The sequence below is a fragment of the Pseudopipra pipra genome, chromosome Z, assembly GCF_036250125.1.
Source record: "Pseudopipra pipra isolate bDixPip1 chromosome Z, bDixPip1.hap1, whole genome shotgun sequence".
Taxonomy (NCBI): Eukaryota; Metazoa; Chordata; class Aves; order Passeriformes; family Pipridae; genus Pseudopipra; species Pseudopipra pipra.
In genome coordinates, this window is record NC_087581.1 from 19,583,896 (window position 1) to 19,603,738 (window position 19,843).

Sequence of the window (19,843 nt, forward strand, 5' to 3'; positions counted from 1 at the left end):
TTAACAATGGAGTAGGATAATGAACAATAGGAACAAATCTAAAAACACCTTCCCTTCACCCCTCACTTCTACCCAGGCACACCTTCACTCCTCTGAGTGCTTTACTTCTCCCTCTGAGCAATGCAAGAGACAGGAAATGGGGGTTGCTCTCTCTGCTGCTCCTTCCTTGTCATGCTTTTCCTGTGCTCCAGTGTGGGTCCCTTCTGTGGGGTCCAGTCCTTCAGGAAAAGACTGCTTCAGCATGGATTCCCCATGGGGTCACAAATCCTGCCAGCAAACTTGCTCCAGTGTGAGCTCCACAGGGCCACAGGTACTGACCAGGAGCCTGCTCCAGCAAGGACTTTTGCAGGGGCACAGCTGCCTCACCGTGGTCTTCACCACGGGCTGCAGAGGAATGTGTGCTCCAGCACCTGAAGCATCTCCTGCCCTTCCTTGTGCACTGTCCTTGATGTCTGCAGGGTTGTTCATCTCGCCTGTTCTCACTCCTCTCTTCTGGCTGCTGTTGTGTAGCAGCCTTTCCCTTCTTAAATACATTATCCCAGATAATGCTGATTGGGTGGTGGTGGGTCAGTGTTGGAGCTTGCCGGCATTGGCTCTGTTGGATGTAGAGGAACATTCTGGCAGCTTCTCACAGAAGCCACCTCTGCAGCCCCCCCACTACCAAAACCATAAACCAAATACACGTAGACCAAATACATTCAAGCTGGCAGCAGGTTTTGCTGCTGCAGGTTATTTGTTCAGTTTTTAGAATTAGATGTATGCTTATTAATGACATCATTTCCCATCTTCCCAGGACAAAATTTCCAGTATTCCATTGTGTTCTTATAATTGTTTTTTAACTTAAAACTAGTGTAATTGTTTAACACACATTACAACAAGCAGGCAGTAATCAATGAGAAGATAAATGATAAGATACTTCCTATAGAATTGTGTATTACTGCCATAAAACACTAAAAGGGTCTCTAGGTCAGCATTAATATTTATATTGAGCGACTATTAAGAATAATTCTGCATTATTTTATAACTTGTGCTTACTAGCCTAGTGCACATATTTATATTTTTATAACTACTACTACGTTTGATGATTCTGACTAATGTGTAGTTGACAGAAATATCCAGAAAAAATGAAAATGTTAGAAGGGGGAAAATGATAAAACAGTGCCACCACTGTTAAAGAGACAGCCACAACAAAACAGGGACAGGGAGGATCTCAGACAGGTTTAGGGTATTCAAATGGAGACGGGTAGTAGATGTTCATGCATACAGCGATGACAATGCCTTTCCATGATTATTTGCGTTATTGGCCAGGGGTTTAGTTCAGTTAATGTCAAGAGGATTTGATATGGGTTGCTCAGCGTTTTTCTCTGGTTCCCCCAGGTGGTGCATATGAAGTAAAGCAGCATCAGTTCTTCAGAAGCCTTGACTGGAATAGTTTGCTGAGGCAGAAGGCAGAATTTATTCCACAGTTGGAGTCTGAAGATGACACAAGTTATTTTGACAGTAGGTGTTTCATGGTATTAAAAAAAAAGTGATGAATGCCATGTTTACATAATCACTATCTTTATAGACTCTTGATTACTGCTTTTAAAAGCCCCTTTATCAGAATCACTGGCAACTTGCAGTTTCACTGGTGGATTGACATTTCAGCAGAAATAATCTTAAGAATAAAATTAGACTCTGATGTAATATTTAAGCTTGGTATCTATTCTTCCTGATAAATTCAGACATTTTATTTCCCTTGTCTGTAGCTCGTTCTGAGAAATACCACCATATGGAAACAGAAGAAGAAGATGATACCAATGATGAAGATTTTAATTTGGAGATAAGACAGTTTTCCTCATGTTCACACAGATTTTCGAAAGTATGTAAAAATTCTGTAATCTTAGTATGTATTGTGTACATAAACATTTTTCAGCTTTCACAGAGTTTGGAAATTATAAATATACAAGAGGTGAATAGGGCATTGTTTTTCGAGAAACAGTGAAGTTAACTGAAATTGGGCAAGAATACAATGAGTAACAGTAAATCAAAACATGGGAAGATTCTGTAAGAAAGTTAATTCTTGAATCTTTAAGATACTAATGAAAAATTATATAAATATGATAGTATTTTCTGTAGAAAATTCATGATGGCTTAACAGAAAATTTAGGGGAAGTGTTCTGTTAAATGATAATACATGTTCTTTACATTGGTTTTCCTGTACATAGTTTTCATGTTGCTCCAGTTGTGTTCCGGGTATCTTGCAGATGCTAGCATAACAAAGATTACAGTGTTACCCTATAGTAGCTATTAATTTAATGACATTAGACTGAAGGAGAAAAGCAAGGGGGTGGTTGGCATGTGTTTTGGTCAAGGAGAATTGTGGATTTGAGGGAGTGATTTGAGTGCTCTGAATTGAAGATAAAACTGCAGTAGAGATGAGAGCTACTTGTTGCTGGTCAGAGCACACTAGTAGTAGCAGAGGGAACATGCTCAGGAAATACAGTGAAGAATAGATTGACAGGAAATAATGGAAGTGGAATACCTAATGAGTGAACTTTTAATCTTAACATAGCGTCCAGCAGTGATTTTCAAAAGCCTTCTATTTCAAAAGTTTCTTTAATGTATTTTAGGAGATGTTTAAAGGTATTTGAAGTGTCTGTATTTGTATCTTATTTGTCTTGGGTTATGCTTTAATAAATTGGTGGATTTTATGCTGACTGTGTTCTGTCTGTGATAGCATGGAAGAGCAGAGATAGGAATTGTGGTTATGTTCATTCTGTGTAAACTCCATAAATTGACTTGGTAGTACGTTTCAAATTCAGATACTGGAAAGTGATTTTGTCTCTTTGGAGACATCTCTCTTAGATCAGAGGCAATGGACACAGACTTGAGAGACTGGAAGTTCTGTCTGAAGACAAAGAAACATTTCTTTACTCGGTGGAGTCTCCATCCTTGGAGATCTTCAAAAGCTTCTTAACGTGTTCCTTAGCAACCAGGTGTAGGTGACCCTGTTTGTACAGAGTGGTTGGACAACATGACTTACAGAGGTCCCTTCCAACCTTGTTCTGTGGTTCTGGGAACTTCTGTCCTTCTGAAGGCTCTGTTACACAGTAATTGTTTGATTGGTTAATATTATGTCATTACACCTCTACATGTATCTCTCAGACTGTGTGCTGTTTGTCAGCTAAGCAAATAACAGACTTCAAGTGATCAGAGTTCATTTTAATAAAGCATGTATTTATTCTTAAATTCAAGTACATTTGGATTGTTTTTTCTGCTTTCCCCACTTGACTGGTAGATATTAAGACAGTTTCTTGGGCATTAGGGCTTTTTGATCCTGCTTGGCTTTACGGTTGTGAATTAATGTGCATTAATCCTGTGACTGAGAATGGCCAAGGCTGTAGATTTTGGTTCTGTTTTGGTTCACACTGTGAAATGAGGAGCAAACTGATTAATTCATGAGAACAGGCTGTATTTGTGTATTCATATGTGAGGAGCCAAGAAAGCAAAATAGGAAGGCATTTTAAGAACATAAACTCCTGGAAATTTGAAAAGGTTCAAGAAGCTTGAACTCTGTACTCTGAAATACTGTATAAGCATTTAGAATCATGGAATCATAGATCCTGCATATCTTTTTTTGTATCAAATTTATGTCAGCGATTAATTGATTTTGGGTTTTTTTTGTCTATAATAGGTTTTTAGTAGTATAGATCGAGTCACTCAAACACAAGGTGAAGATAAGGAAGATGCAGGAGACAAAACAAAAAATGTAACATTGCCTTCTGTGGAGTCTTTAAGCTGGAGTTCAGAATATTCTGAAATGTAAGTAGGAGGAGGTGCTGGAATGGGTCTACATCCTGCTTGCCAGGTAGCAGGCCTCCTCATCTCAGTAACTGCATGAGAGTTTGCTTGTTTTTAATGCAGACAACAAATATCTACATCCATCTCGTCTGAGACTGAGAGTAGCCGGCAGCAGCGCAGTTCAGGTCTGCTTCCAAAGTTGTCTATATCAGCTGAGAGAGTACAGGATGATTCCACCAGCTCAGTGGGACCCCGGGAGGACCAGGAAAAGTCTGCATTTGTGAACGATGAAATAGTGCAAGATGAACCCGAAGTAACCACTCCAGCAAGTACAATCAGCAGCTCCACACTATCAGGTAATTGAGAGTGGGTCTCTTGACTGATTACATGAGAAACAGTAACAGCCTTTCTTTGGCAGTAGCATTCATCAGAACTGTTTTTTAAAAAAGTTTTAAAAACTTTAAGTTTAAAAACTTAAAGTGTTGCAAACCATTCCCTACTTAATTATTTTATTTGCTTTATGCATCCCTCAGCCTGCTTAAGTATTAAAAAAGTTTTAAAAAACAGGGATCTGGTTTGGGCTAAGGCTTGAGCTTATAAAATCTCATGAAAATATGGGAAAGTTTCGGCATTTTTGGAAACTACATCATTTGGTGTCCCTCCTTTGACTCTGGAGGGTTGCTAGGCAAGTGAACAAAACAGTGGCTTGACCACAGAGCCTTTGCAGGATTCTTTTGTGAAGAAAAGGACTCTTTAGCACTTAAAGCACTATATTTGTATCTTTCCTCACTGAAGTTTGTGATCTTTGGTCATCATGGAGTCTGCCATATTGCTGTTTTCTAACATGCGGTGCTATACCACTGTGTGTTTTTAATTAAGATATCTCAATCATGTACACCTTTCAGAACTTGGCAGAGTTTTCTGTGACTTGTGGAAGTCACTTTTGTCATTACAAATCTGGGAGGAAGTGTTGCAAACCATTCCCTACTTAATTATTTTATTTGCTTTATGCATCCCTCAGCCTGCTTAAGTATTTGCTTGCATTTCAGTAGGCTCCAGGACCTTAGTGTCTTATCTACACATCTGCCTCTCTTCAGCTTATTTCTCTTTTGTACCTTACTGATTTTTTTTCAAGATACACCTTTCTATTCCCATATTCCTAATTTCTCATGTAGTCCACATTCTCCTTCCCCTTCCTTCTTTCTGTTTCTGGAGAAGAAAACTTCCTCAGGCTCATCCATCTCCTTCCCTCATCTAAAACCTTGACCTTGATTGTACAGTATCCCAAGTCTTGCTTACTATCCCTCTACACCATGTTATGGTGTTGACATTAGCACAGAGTTGCAGTGGTGACTCAGACCATGTGATCCTCTTTTTTCACTTATCAGTTACACTTGAGAGTAATTTCATTTTGCTGTGGTCCTTTTGCTAATGGATATTCAGTGACCTTAAAGGAATACTAGGAACTGTTGCTATGTCTTTAAACAGCTGACATATGCGTGGTGCATGTTGATAAAGTCATACAGACTTTCTGTGACAAGTTTGAGTTTTTGATGAAAACCTGTGCAAGTTGTTCACATGGCACAAGGCCTTTATTTTCATTGTTTGAAATGTTGTGATCCTTCTTCTGTTCACTGTTGTGGAAGTTCGTTACCTACGATAGACTAAGACCAAGGTAGTTGTAATATTGAGTTTAGTGGTGCTTGGTATGTTTCTCCTTGTGATAGAAAACCACCCATATAATAAAAGCAAAAGTTAATAATTAAAAAAAATTACATTTAATATTTTAATTATTTTAGAAAATTTGTTAGGATGATAGCAACTTATGTAGAATTGTAGCCTTTCCTTTACTTTAGAAGGAGTTTACATGAAAAATAAATGTATGATTAAGCTCTGTGAGTGCTGCATCTTGAGATAGAAGACTTGCTTAAGCTTTTTTGTCTTATTTTACTTTAATCAGTGACTATATAAACCTGTTGCTTCAATACATTCTGTTAAACTGTATGCTTCTGTAAGTCTGGAAGAATTACTTAGATTTCTGTGACGTAGTTCTATGAATTTGTTAACAGAAAAATTTGTATCCCATAATTGTACCATTCCCCCTTCCTGCCCCCCAGTTTTTCCTCAATGTGTTTATCCCTACGTCATACAGTTGGCAGTTTCTCAGAACACTTAGATCAAATAAATGGAAGAAGTGAGACTGTGGACAGTGCGGATAACTCTTCAAAGCCAGCTGGTGAAGCTGCATCTCATATTGCTCGTCAGCGATTGGGAAGCACAGAGAAAAAGAAGATCTCTGGAAAAGTCACAAAGTCCCTTTCTGCAAGTGCTTTGTCCCTCATGATCCCAGGAGGTAGAGATAAATACTTTTGGTCAAAATATTATGACATACACAATATTATGGTGGTTTATGACACAAACACAAGATTTTGGAGAGTCCAGAATGGATTCTGGGTCACACATTTTTGTTTCTCTTATTCACTTGCACGACTAGATGGTGCAGTCTTGTCAGCAAGTTACAGTGGTCACATTACAGCTAAGGGGCCTTCTCTGACGGGCAGAGATGTGGCTTAGTGGTGACTACTTTGTTTGACTGTGTGCATGGACAGCAGGATGCGACTTCAGTCCTTGGTCCATCCAACAGCAGGGTTGTAGCTTAAGTTTTAACTAGCTCTCTGTGTATAACTCCAGTAATGGATGTTTGTTACAGCAGCGCATTCAGGATCACTAGTTCTCTCTCGTCCTGCATAAGAAAAGCTGATAAGCAGGAGAGCAGTATCACAAGAACAGAAATAGCATGTAGGCTTCTACATGTACTGTGTTGACTTAGATGAAGTGCTCAAAATTTGGAGCCAGAAATAATGCTATAAGTAAGTGGAAGTATAACAGTAGTATTGAGTGTTTTCACATGAAGCAAAGGTGCTTTACTTTTTCATGGTTCAGAATTAAAGTCCAAACTTCCCAAATGGGTACAATAGTATTCACATTTGCACAAAGATGAGCACTTACAACAATAAAATAAAATTATATTGTAATTGCTACTGCTGTTGCAAGAAACTCTTGTGGTCTTACATGATGTAGCAGAATGTAGAAATGGAGGCTTGGTATAAGAGTTGAATTACTGTCCTAGGTGACCAAGTACATACTGTGGTTTAATTGCAGTAGTCTTTATCTGTATCTATATGTAGCTGAAATGAAGAAAACAGCTAGCAATTTGTTAAGCACTGCTGGGATCTTTTGGGATATGGTTTTGAGTGTACTCACAGTAACATCTGCTACCAAATTCTGCTTTTCTTTTCATTAACATTTGTTAGGAAAAGGCTGAGAATTGTTCTTACAAACGTAGCAATGAGTCTGTTTCCTGTCCAAAAGGAAAAAGCAGTCTACATGTAGCAAGTAAACCTTGCATTAAAAAATACAGTTTACACTACAGGGAAAAAAATTCAGTTCTAATATCTGGTTGTTGATTAAACTTCTCATTCACTAATATGCACACCAGGGGAGGAGGAGAAGTTGTTTATACAAAGAAAATGACATATTTTGACACAAAAGTGTCATGAAACTAAGCAAACTTTGTATGCGCTCAGAATGTACTCTAATAGGCAGATTTTTTTCTTACAGATATGTTTGGTGTTTCTCCTTTGGGAAGTCCTATGTCTCCTCATTCCTTATCATCTGATCTTTCATCGTCCCGAGATTCATCTCCCAGCCGTGATTCATCAATTGCTTCTGCAAGTCCTCATCAACCGATTGTAATTCACAGTTCAGGGAAAAAGTATGGCTTCACCATCCGAGCCATCAGGGTTTACGTGGGTGACAGCGATATCTACACTGTGCACCATATTGTTTGGGTAAGATAATAGTTTGGTTTTTTGACAATACACAACCACAGAAAACTGTAATGGTTTATTCACCTTTTTTGGGTACCTGTTTGTTGACAATTACTGTGTAAATCATTATATGCCAAGCAATTTTCCACCCTTTCTTATCAAGCCTGAAAACTGCCCTGCTGTACAGAGCTTCCTTAGCACCAGTAGCAACAAACAGTGTTTCAGTGAGCTTTGAAACCATTCCAGCCCCATCTAAATATAAAGTTTGAGTAAGTAGTTGATGGTGGATGTATTTTTCTTCTTTTCTTCTTTTATATAACTTAGCAAGTTTCTTCATTGCCAGCTAGTTGTTTAAAGAACTCTTTTCTATAAAAAGTCTACTCTTGAAGGTATGAAGGTTAAAGGGAGTTTATTTTCTGTATATTCTCTTCGTCTTGGTTTTTCAGAATGTGGAAGAAGGAGGTGCGGCTTACCAGGCAGGTTTAAAAGCTGGAGACCTGATTACTCATATCAATGGAGAGCCAGTGCACGGTCTTGTTCATACGGAAGTTATTGAATTGTTGTTAAAGGTAACTCTTGGACAACTGGGATACAAAGTGATTGCTGTTTTCACCAATGATTGAGGAGTTATGTTTGTTTCCTTGAGATTAGTTACTAGATTTTATGGTTGTTGGAAGTACAAACTCTAATCTCCTGTTACCACAGATCTGGAGAAAGGTCAATTATTTTCATATATCCTGCTATGATATATGAAAATATATTTCTGAATATATGAAATATATGAAAATATTTCTCTGCCACAGCCTGGCACTGATTCTGCAATAGCTGAAGTAAATTTGAGGCAGTGACACAAAGAGATGTCTGTCTCTCATAAAACTTAACATTTTCAAGGACTTGTTTGAATGCCTATATGTTCATCAGGTAATTCAGGCTTCTGATAATTATGATACTTATCATTTCGCATTTTAAAGAAAAATCAGTGAGAAAAAGTAAAAATAAAGAATATGAAATATTTCCTTGCCTCCTACATGGGAGCTTGCCTTCTATAATATATATATATATATATATGAGAATATATATATAGATGTCTGACATATATATGAGACATATATGTATGTGTCTGACAGAGCTTCTTTGATTAATGAAATTCTCATCCTGCAGCTGGACATTTATGAATAACCTGTCACATTTTTCTCTTGTGGAGAGGTCTATCCTATTGGAAAATTATATTTTTTCCCTTGAAAACAAACCCCTTCAACTTTTCTTAATTGAGTAGTGTCTTAGCTTTTCTCTGTAGCTTATAGATACAGCTCATGCTGTAGCTTTTCAGCATAGGCTAATGTAGGTCAGAAATACTTTAGACAGCTCTATATTTACTTCCTATACTATTAACAATTTATGGTGTAACATGCATGTCAAAGGGAGTAGCCAGTTGTAAAAGAAGTCAAAAAAAGCACTGGAAGGCAGTGAAGGAATAGGGAAATATAAAGAGCTGAGGAAAGATGCAAAATATACTTTTCCTGAAGTCTTTATTTTCTTTCTCGGCAACTAGCAGGAACTTCCAGGTTTTGCAAGAAGTGTAGGAGAAAATTCTGTAAATTCAGGCAGTTAGGTATGCAGTTGTTTTCTGTGTGAGATACAGAAAAAGACACAACAATCCTACTCGCTACTTACAAGAGTTAAACTCAAAACAAGAGATCGTTTATCCAAATGGGCTGTGTCATAAATTAATTTAGGTTATTGAAATTTCTTTGAAAAGAAGTTCACTGTAGTGATTTGCAATGCTGAGCAGGAGGTATCGATTATTGAAACGTAAAATCAGCAGAAAATACCTGTCTTATTTATTGAGTAATCCATTTGAGCAATCAGTGCTAAAAAGCTTAGCTTAATTATATTTGTTATCTCTTTTGAACAAGATAAAAGGATGGTTTGGGATTCACAATGAAGATTTTATTTTTCTCCTCTATTTCATCATTGTAACTGTTGGTATCCTGAGACATGAACGGCCAGTGAATGGACCACTGCACAGTTAACGGCTGTTCTTTGTGGGGTTGTTTCTGTAGAAGCTTTCATCTTGAAAATTACAGTCTTGGTCAATCCTTGGTCTCCTTCTGTCCAGCTAAAATTATGGGAATTTCTCCTTGTTCTGAAGCTGGAATGGAGGAGATTAGGAAATATGGCAAAATTTGAGAACTTTCCAATCATCATTTATTTGATGTGCCCGGCTATGTCTGCATAGGGTTCCCTGCACTAGTAGCTCTTACTCTGATGCTGGAGTTCTTTTTGCATTCACGTTTGTGGCGTAGATTCAATTCAAGGCCAAGTTGTCTTGTGTTAGACATATTCTTCACACTTAAAGCATCTTCCTCTATTTTGGCAGAGTGGTAACAAAGTCTCGGTAATGACAACTCCTTTCGAAAACACTTCCATCAAGACAGGACCTGCCAGGCGAAACAGCTACAGGAGCCGAATGGTCAGACGCAGTAAGAAGACCAAGAAGAAGGAGAGTTTAGAGAGGTGAGTAATCCTTTGCTTTCATGGTGAATGCAGGTACATAACAATACATTTAAAATATGAAGTTAATGCAGTTTTCTGTCTAGTCTTCTACATAGGTTTATCTTCTTCTCTGAGATTCTGTGGCCTTCTAATCTTGTTTTGCCTAAACTAGATCTGCTAAAATAACCTCAAAAAATTTTGCATGGTACATATATAGATATGGAGGAGAAAGTGAATAACTGAGATTACATCTTAATTTGGTTTATCTTTTTGTACTCGTTTAATTAAACTTCCTAGTGCTAAGTTTTTGAACATTTTTAGTTGGATGATAAATTTAGGTGTACTTTGTAAATAAATACTTTATAGGTATTCCTTCAGTTTTGGTGGGTTCCTAAATTATGAAAATGAAAATTTATACTCATAAGGAGCTAATTGTTCTTCTGAAAAACTGTAAGTAAATTTTAGTGTGAATAGATTTAGTTACAGTATCTATCCCACCTATTAGCAATCAGAATGTTTTCTGAACTTCATTCTCTGCAGTGTGGTTTGCTTTCATATAAAGATAGATTCAATATTTTCATAATAGGAGAGGGAACCAAGAGCTTGCAAGAGTTTTTCTTGTGGTAATAGTAACTTCTGTGCATCTTAACTTAAAATTAATGCTGTGCTTTTTTCACACAAGGAGAAGATCTCTCTTTAAAAAGCTGGCAAAGCAGCCCTCGCCTCTTCTTCATACCAGCAGAAGTTTTTCCTGCCTGAACCGATCCCTTTCTTCTGGGGAGAGTTTGCCTGGGTCTCCAACCCACAGCTTGTCTCCTAGATCTCCTACCCCAAGCTACCGTTCCACTCCTGATTTTCCATCAGGTGAGTGTGGAGGAGTGGAGGGCAGAGGAAAAGGACTTTAAAGGGTATTGCACTTTCTCTGAACAGATCAGATACACTCTGCTGAAAGTAGTCAGCTCTGGCAAGCATGATCATTGAACAGCTGGTTTCTGTCTAGAATAGGGAAAGGAAAACACTCCAGATGCAAAATCAAAGGTGTTTTTATGATACAGAAGCACATAAAAGGAATTGTCTGTTCCAAGTTTGTCCCAGCATTTAAATCTCAGTCCAGTGGCTGTAAATTGAATAACAAACAATCCCAACTTGCAGCAAATGGGGGAATCTTGCCTAGGAGAGGCTAGCTGATAAAAGGGTGAAACTGAGGGAAGTTGCTACATAATGGAACTAGCATGGGAACTCATGAAGGCAGATTATTGCTGAAAAGATTGTCTGAGTGCTGAAATATGCATTTTTCTGGCTCTTAGGAGCCTGCCCCTTTTTCCTGTTCTACTTCTATCACAATTGAAGCATGTACTAGAAGTTGACTGCTGTCTTACAATCCCTTGGCAAAGGTAAATAATCTGGAAAGCTTTGATCATTGCTTTGAAGTGGCAGAAAGCATTAGCTGTTCTATTTAAGTAGAAGGAAGAGATAACTGAAAGGGGATGATGGAAGAGGGGAAAAGGGAGAAATAGCAACATAATTGGAATGATGCGGGGTTTGGAGCCCAGCCACTTAAAACCCTGCAGATTTTAGAACACTGTGGCAGGAGATGGAATAGGACTTTTTTTCAGTTTCTCATGGAACATTTAGACAGAAGATTGAAATTAGAAGATTGAAAAGGTCTTCCTGTTCTTATGTTTGCTTGTTTGGGGATTTTGTTCTTTTGTAGGTACTAATTCTTCCCAGAGTAGCTCCCCTAGTTCAAGTGCTCCCAATTCTCCAGCTGGTTCAGGACACATAAGACCCAGCACCCTTCATGGCTTGGGTCCAAAGCTTGGAGGGCAAAGATACAGATCAGGAAGACGCAAATCAGCTGGCAGCATTCCCCTCTCTCCTCTTGCACGAACACCTTCTCCGACACCCCAGCCAACATCTCCTCAGCGATCTCCATCACCATTGCTGGGACATTCTATTGGAAATACAAAATTAGCTCAATCTTTTCCTAGCAAAATGCACTCACCTCCAACTATTGTAAGGCATATTGTCAGGCCAAAGAGTGCAGAGCCACCAAGATCTCCACTGTTAAAGAGAGTCCAGTCTGAAGAGAAACTTGCACCCTCTTACGGCAGTGATAAGAAACACTTATGTTCACGAAAACACAGTCTAGAAGTGACCCAGGAAGAAGTGAATAAAGAATTATCTCAAAGGGAAGTAACTCTTCAGAGCTTGGAGGAGAATGTATGTGATGTGCCATCACTCACACGAGTCAGGCCTGCAGAGCAGGGCTGCTTGAAACGACCCATCTCCCGAAAACTAGGTAGACAAGAATCCATTGATGAGCTAGACAGAGAGAAGCTGAAGGTCAAGGTAGTAATGAAAAAACAAGATTTTGCTGAAAAAGCAAATGCTGCTATACATGAACCCAGCCATGAACCAGAAAGTGCCAATACCTTAAGACTGGAAGAAAAAGACAAAAAAACATTCCAAAAGGTATTAGAAAGATCAAATCAGTTTGAAACAAAAATGGTTGCTTTGGAGACCCAGTCAGCTGGTGGCATACTCAAAGACACCCTTCAAAAGAATGCAAACTTGAGATCAAATGATGGTGTTGCTTTAGATGCACAGATGTTGTGTCATGGCCCTCCCCCTAATGAACTCAGTCATATTTCTTATGACTTCAAAAGAATTTCTCCTCCATGTGCACTGCAGGATGCATTACCTCAGTCCTCTGACAGGATGCTAAGTGGAAAGGGAGAAAACACAGATAAAATTGTACCAACAAAAGAATTTGCCAAATTTGAAAGATTAGATGGTAAACTTGCAAATATTGATTATCTCAGAAAAAAAATGTCCATTGAAGAAAAAGATGACAGTGTCTGTCCAGTGCTAAAACCCAAGTTGACATCTAATGTTCACGAATGCCTTCAACTTACTACAGGCAGACCCATGAACATACAGCAGGACTCCACCGTATTTGCAGATAGTAGAGCATTTATTGGCAGTGCACATGCTGCCCAGATTAACTCAGTTTCTTTTGTTCCTCTCAAGACCTTGAGTGGCCGAGCAGATGTGAGTGTGGAAAAATCAGCCCTTATTTCCACTGATGCTCCTGTCAGAAAAAGTCCATCAGAATATAAACTTGATGGGAGGTCTGTTTCCTGTCTGAAGCCAATAGAAGGCACGCTAGACATTGCATTGCTTTCTGGGCCCCAGGCTTCAAAGACTGAACTGCCTTTGTGTGTGCTGCCAGAAGGACAGAGCACCAGCAGTGATGGGGAATCTTCTAAACCCCTAGTGCCACAAGGGAGTGGTGGGAAGGCAGAAATGGTCTGTCAGAAAGAGCAGTTGTTAAGCTACTCAAAATCTGGCAAAGTCAACATAGCAGAGCCTCAGGTTCTGCACACAGGCAAGGGTTCTCCAAATCCACCAGTCATCCCTGTGGCTGCAGAAGCAGTGACAGAGAAAAAGGTTTCTAGTCCAGCTACTAAAGGCAGTATTTCTGTTACTGAAACTGTTCAAAAGAAAGATACCTCCCCTTCAAAACAGAAGGACAATTCAATGGAGGCAAAGTCTTGTGTTACTCAAAGTGAGAGTGTTAAAACTACTCAAACATACTCCAAACTTTCTGCTGTCCAAAGCACTCCTGAAAAAGCTGTAGTAAAAGAGAAACAAATACAAAAGGACTTGCCTACCAAACAGCCAGTAGCCCGTAGAGGTTGTGAGCCTATCCCTGCAAAGGTGGAAGTGATCAGGGAATCATCTGTGAAGGTATCTACCTCAGATGTCCTCATAACAAGCTACTCCAAAAGCAATGAAAAAAGTTGTGCTGAATTTGCCATTCCACCTCAGATGCAAGGAAGAATACAGTCAGCTGCCCCCAAAGCACAACCTAAGGATGGCAGAGAATCACTGAAACAGCTAGGAAAAGATGACAGCAGTAGTGTTAAAAGTTTTGTGGAAAGGGACATAATCAAGCAGAAAGTTGAATGTAAGAAGATTACCTCAGAGTCAAAGAGTGAAGCTCTTGCATCCAAATGGCCTGTGCAACCCTCAAGAGATTGCGATAATAAAACTGAGAAGTCTGCACCAGTTTCCTCTGTGCAGAAGGACAATGCCAAAGATTTAGGAAAGAAAGATCATAAACCACTCGCTGATACCAGGCTTCAAACTGCTGAGAGAGAACAGTCCAGCCAAGTTCCTCGGCAGCAACTTAACACTTCAGGCTCACCTGCTGTGAAAGACACAATAAGCAGACACTGCACTGTAGAAGTTCACGTAGGTGTTCAAGAACACGTGAAACCTGCTGCCACCTGTGTGGAAAGCAGCACTAATAAACACAGGCTAGCCTCTGATACAAGTTCCTCTAAGTCTAAGCCCTTGGATAAACAGACATTGTCACAAAAACCATGCATTCCAACCATAAAAGAAAAAGAAACTGTTACTCAGTTGTCTGCCAGCTCCCGGAAGGATGGGAAACATGCCAGTAAAAATGTGCTAGATCACCTTCCTTCTGTTCCAGGCCCTTCAAAAAGAACGACCAGTGAAAATGTGGAGACTGAAAGGCCTGTGAGTTTGGGTCATGGTTCAGTCACCACCCTCCAAATGAGCAGCACCGCCCCTGACACCAAACCCACATCCTCTGCTGTGGGCCCATTACCAGCAGGCCTAGAGAGTTCTAAGCAAAGGCAAGAACCAGCAGGCTTGGGGGAATCTGCTGATCAAAAGCAACTTCACTTCAGTGAAAAACAAACCACATCTCCAAAATTTTCCACTGTGAAAGACTGTCTCTTGTGGAACAAAGAGGCAGACAGAAATCCCAGTAATGAAATGATCTCTGCAGACAAAAGACCTGAAGGAAAAATATGCACTGACGCACTTTACGTTCAGCTTGACAGTGGGAAATTAGAGCCCACCCTTTGTCTTTCAAACTGTGATGCCAGAGGGAAAGGAGCAGAAAAAGTGACCACAAGTAGCAAAAGCTCTCAAGATATAAAAGGGAAGGGACAAGTTAATCAGAAACAGCCAGAGGATGCAAACAAGCAGACTGCAATAAAACATTTGTCTGCTGCCAGCGGGCAGAGTTCTTATCGTGTGTCTACAATACCAGGAAAGCCGCTGACTTGTTCATCCAATTTCTCTGAGTGTAGGCAAGAAGTATCTGTTTTGTCTTCAGCCAAGAGTGATGCAATTTCAGCAAAGGTTAAAGCAGGCTCACCTGAGCTTCCTGCAACTTGCAAGGAACTAAATAAGAAAAGCACCTCTTCCACAGGGAGCAGTAAGGCAGAAATGGCTAAAAGTGTTTCATTGATGGCCTTGCACAGTGCCACTGTTGTAGCAGAAGCCCACCGCCCTACTTCAAACCTTGTGGGGAAACCTGGAAGTCAAGAAAAGCCTCTTTTTGTTAACACTGTGGATGTAAAGGGAAAAGACACCATTCTGACTCAGCAGTCTGCTTCAAGAAAACAGAATGTAGGTAAAGATTTATCCAGGTCAGCAGCCACACCTGACCGCCCTAGTGCACTTTCAGACGACAAAGACTCAGCTCGGCAGCGTCGGGGAAAAGAAGCTTCGCGGAGCAATGCTCACAAAAAATCCTGTTAACTGTAAGACCCGGCAAGTGTGAATTCAACACTAGCTGAAACAATTTCAATATGTCGTACTGCCTTTAAACCAGCACTGTGTCGTGTGTTTGTGCTGCAAAGTTTTCATGTCACTGAAGAAACAATACAAGGGGATATGTAAAGAGAGGACTTTTTTCAAAATGCCTTTCCAATTGAAACCGGTAAAACTGTTACCATATAGTATTTGTACAAAAATACCTTTACAGCCAAGAGCTGTTGAAGAAAATATTTCCTCTGTAAATACTTAGCGATGTGTTTGGGGGTTGAATGTAGCATATATACTTCGCTGCTGGTTGCGTTGTTTCCTCTTTCCCTTTTTAAGATAGTTGCTTAGCTACTTATTTGCCATACTGAAATATGAAACCAAATTATTAAAACTCAGACCTGGCATGGACATGCTCAAGTATTGGTCTGACTGGAGAAAAAGAAAACCAGGCCACGTTTTTACTTACTAAAAATCCTAGATAGAAGTTAAAAAAAATACTAGTACAGAATAAATATGGTGACCTATTGTGAGTTTTTACATGTATTTTTAATAATTTGATTTTGATAGTACTGTACCTGGCTGACTGCTTCACCAGATGTAACACAAGACATAACTGCATCTCCCTACTGCACAAAGCCTGATTGGAGTAGGTGTCCTTAAAGCTATGGGAAGACCACTTAATTATCAGGGCATCCCAGCAAGACTTGTGTTCTGTGGTGAAATGGTGGTTCTTGTCTATTAAGAGTGTGTTCTGTGACCTTCACCTCAGACAAGGCTCTAACTCTCTGAAGCACATGCCACGTGCTCAGTTTTTGCTGCAATCCTCTCAAGTTCCTTGAGCTTTTTTAAATTCAGGCCCTTACAGTGTGAGGCACAAGTATAAGCACATAACTGGTAGTACTAGTATGTTCATCCCTGTTTTTAATACATTTAGAAAATATATATTATGGCATATAGGTCTGCATAGTTAGTGTCATAATGCTATAGCTCTTTTCTATTTTATGACAAGGTAAAAAGGAAAAAAAGCAGTTTCAGTAGTTTCAGTATCATATCTTCAAAAAAATTTAGGATATCTGATACATTTTAATACATAGCTGGGGCCTTATGTTGTAGACTTAACTTGCTGTTTTTAGCAAGTAACTCTGGGTTTCACATTCATTTCTAAATGCATTAAGTAGCTCCATACATTTCATAACATAATCTTTTTATTTGTATGCAAAAAAGTTAAATACTGTAATTTCAAAAGAAGCATTTTGTAACAGAAACCCATTGGAGCTATTTGGTGCTAGAATGTTACTGTCTTTTTACTTTTGCTAAGCCTTATTTAAATTTTGTATACTGTGGAACATGTAGACTTTGTTAGTGTGGAGGTATTTGGTTTGTTTTGAGAGATGAAAGGTAAAGTTTGAAACATGTACAGAAGCACTACAAAATGCCCTTGCAGTAGCATGGGTTTTAATAATTGGGGATCAATAGAATGGTTGTTTTGCTTATTTCTGTTTTCTGTAACCACAGTAGAGTTAGGCCCCTACTTTTACACCAATGCTTACAGTTTGTCTTTCTGTCTCAAAAGCTAGAAAGTTGTTCATAAAAGCACAGTGTAATCTTGACTTGGAGACTTGTGTGACAATAGACAGTGTGCAGAATTCATTTCCCTCTGCTGAAAACTTCATTGTACTGACGAATTGAGTTGGCTTACAACAAAACTGTCAGGAAAAGCCAATATCACAAACAACTTCTGATCTTTCATGTGGCACTAGAACATTCATACTGCCTTTGATGCATTCACAGAGGAGCTGGTGAGCAGTGGATAATAATTTTTGAGAAGTTTAAAGAGAAAATGGTCTCAACATTTACAGTTCATCTGTGCTTTGGCAGTTACTGCAAATGAATGCTAATGCACTTCAAAATAACATTTCTGTCTGGAAGGTATTTCCTAGTTTACAGTCTCTGCATTTTTTAACAATCCTCTTGTTTCCTTTAAAGCACATCTAGCTTTTGTTTACAGTATACCTTTATGTATATTTTGTATAGTTCATTATCACTTCTGAAAAATAAGTTCTTTGCATTTTGGAAGTGTAACAGTGCATAAGCTTGTGTTTATGTAGTACCTGTTTGTTGATGTTTACTTTACCAGTGAGCTGTTAAGAGATCCTCCTGCCTGTGTTCTTCTTGGTCAGTCTTAGTGTGATTGTAGATCTGATGTGTTCTTTTGTAGACTTCCTGCAGTAGAGTTCTCAGCTTACCAAAAAAAAAAAAAAGAAAAGAAAAAAAAAGAAAAAATTGTTAGGGTCTGTGCAATAAAGTGTTTGCAGTCTTATTTTCTCTAAGAAACTCTTTATGGATGTCATAATTGTTATATATTGAACACAATTATTTATACTTATGCAGTTGCATAACATTGAAATAAAAATTCAGCATGAAACACTGTTGTGTTAGCATTTTTCCTTGAACTGCTCTCAATGCTGTAACTTAAGGCACATCTCTGCTTTACTTAGAGGCGGGCAGTTTTTTTTTCTTTGGGGCCAACTCAGTGCACCCCTTAAGGTAGGTGCTGGCAGAGGGTATTGCATGAGGAAATGCAGTTTGGTCTGGGAACGGAGGAGGTGTGCATTGCTGAGTGTCTGGTCTCAGGCTGGAACCACTGCTTGGCTGCTGGATTGGTAGGTATGGTGTGATGATGGACAACATATCTTTAGTAGGTAACAAGGGCAGTAGGTTGTAATGTGACATATAAATCCTTCCTCCAGAACATACGTTGTCATTACTATAGGAGCAGTATCAATTAAAATACACATCTCTTTACTGTTTTGCTGCTGGTAACTCTGCATAGCTGCCCAGCATGTGGGAATTTGTGTTCACATTTTATTATTACATTGTTTTCTCTGTGTTTTTCCTCTGTACAAAACTAAGTGCGGTAGTGTTACAGCATCACTTTTGCAGCTTCACTCCCTGTTTGAAACAAATAGGTGAGGGGAAGGTGCAGATCACTCCCACTTTTCCAATTTGCTCCAGGCCACTGGCAGATAGTCTTGCAAAACTGGTGCACTGATGGGTGATGGGTTGAGGAAGGAAGAGCAGGATCCAGCAGCTGAGGGAAAGGAAATTACAAGAGCTGAGGATTGACTGAGTTTCATGCCTCCCTGGCTGTACACAGCAGCCATCACCTCTGCCTGGGGAGGCACAGAACCCTGCATGCTCTGTGAGCCTCCATAGTGTTCAGGGCCAGAGGAAAGGGGTGGTTTATGGAGTTTGCATTAATTAAGTCAGGAGAGGCAGGTTATCAGTATTGTATGTGGCACAGCCTGTCATCCTCACTTCGACTGTGGTAAGAAAAGACGGCACCTTATTGGAGATGAGAACGCTTTCATGGTCTGCCAGGGAAACGTGAGCTCCCTTCCTCAGCACTGAACTCCCAGTTTGCTAAGCTCCCTTAGGCTTACTGTAGTCTTACACAGTCTGTAAGGCTTAGCAGGGATGTCTAGCTTGGATTTGGATCAAAACTCAGGTTGTAGCTAAGAAAGAATAGATCACAAGACAGGAAGATACTGGAGCATGTATGGATGCATGTCTCACTTCATACCTTGGGTTAGCAACAGTTTTTCTTTCCACTGACTGTATAGTGTAGTAGTTGATGAGAACTGACCAGCTTGATGTCCCAGATAGCTGCCAAGGATGCATTTGAATGAACTGAGGGTAGAAATCACAGAATGGTTTGGGCTGGAAGGGATGTTAAAGATCATCAAGATCATCTAGTTCCAACTGCCCTGCCATGGGCAGGAAGTGATGCTAAAACTATGGTTCAAGCTGCAAAAAGTTGGGAGCATCAGGAAGAGTGGAGAAGACTGCAGAGTAAGCAGACAGTAACAATGCAGTTGTGTTCTGGTACATGGCAAGCCCTACCAAATGCAGGTATGAATTATGTACAGGAGGAAGAGGATGTCCAAGGGATTCAGTGGAGAAGAATGTCATCTTCTGCTGGGAGAGAAGAATTTCCATCAGTTTTGTCAGATGAGGGAGGTATGGTGTAGAGTGTTTGGGAAGGGATCTTGACTGCTCTTTTTCCAGCTACAGACAAGACTAGTGAATGAGAGAAAGTTCTTAAAAGATGTACCATTGACATCAGGGTGTGTTTTTTTAAG

General features: G+C 39.5%; 1 protein-coding gene across 14 annotated transcripts in view; it reads left to right on the forward strand.

Moving 5' to 3' along the window:
• Nucleotides 1-18,126, forward strand: part of MAST4 (microtubule associated serine/threonine kinase family member 4) — a 301,580-nt gene extending 283,454 nt beyond the window's left edge. For all 14 annotated transcript variants that reach the window (XM_064641886.1, XM_064641885.1, XM_064641882.1 and 11 more), the window contains 10 exons: nucleotides 1,378-1,500; nucleotides 1,749-1,861; nucleotides 3,677-3,804; nucleotides 3,907-4,139; nucleotides 5,936-6,136; nucleotides 7,405-7,634; nucleotides 8,060-8,182; nucleotides 9,994-10,130; nucleotides 10,792-10,973; nucleotides 11,824-18,126. In XM_064641886.1, the coding sequence (XP_064497956.1) occupies nucleotides 1,378-1,500; nucleotides 1,749-1,861; nucleotides 3,677-3,804; nucleotides 3,907-4,139; nucleotides 5,936-6,136; nucleotides 7,405-7,634; nucleotides 8,060-8,182; nucleotides 9,994-10,130; nucleotides 10,792-10,973; nucleotides 11,824-15,695 (5,342 nt within the window). In that variant the 3' untranslated portion in view covers nucleotides 15,696-18,126. The remainder of the gene's footprint in view (nucleotides 1-1,377; nucleotides 1,501-1,748; nucleotides 1,862-3,676; nucleotides 3,805-3,906; nucleotides 4,140-5,935; nucleotides 6,137-7,404; nucleotides 7,635-8,059; nucleotides 8,183-9,993; nucleotides 10,131-10,791; nucleotides 10,974-11,823) is intronic.
• The last annotated feature ends 1,717 nt before the right edge of the window (nucleotides 18,127-19,843 follow it).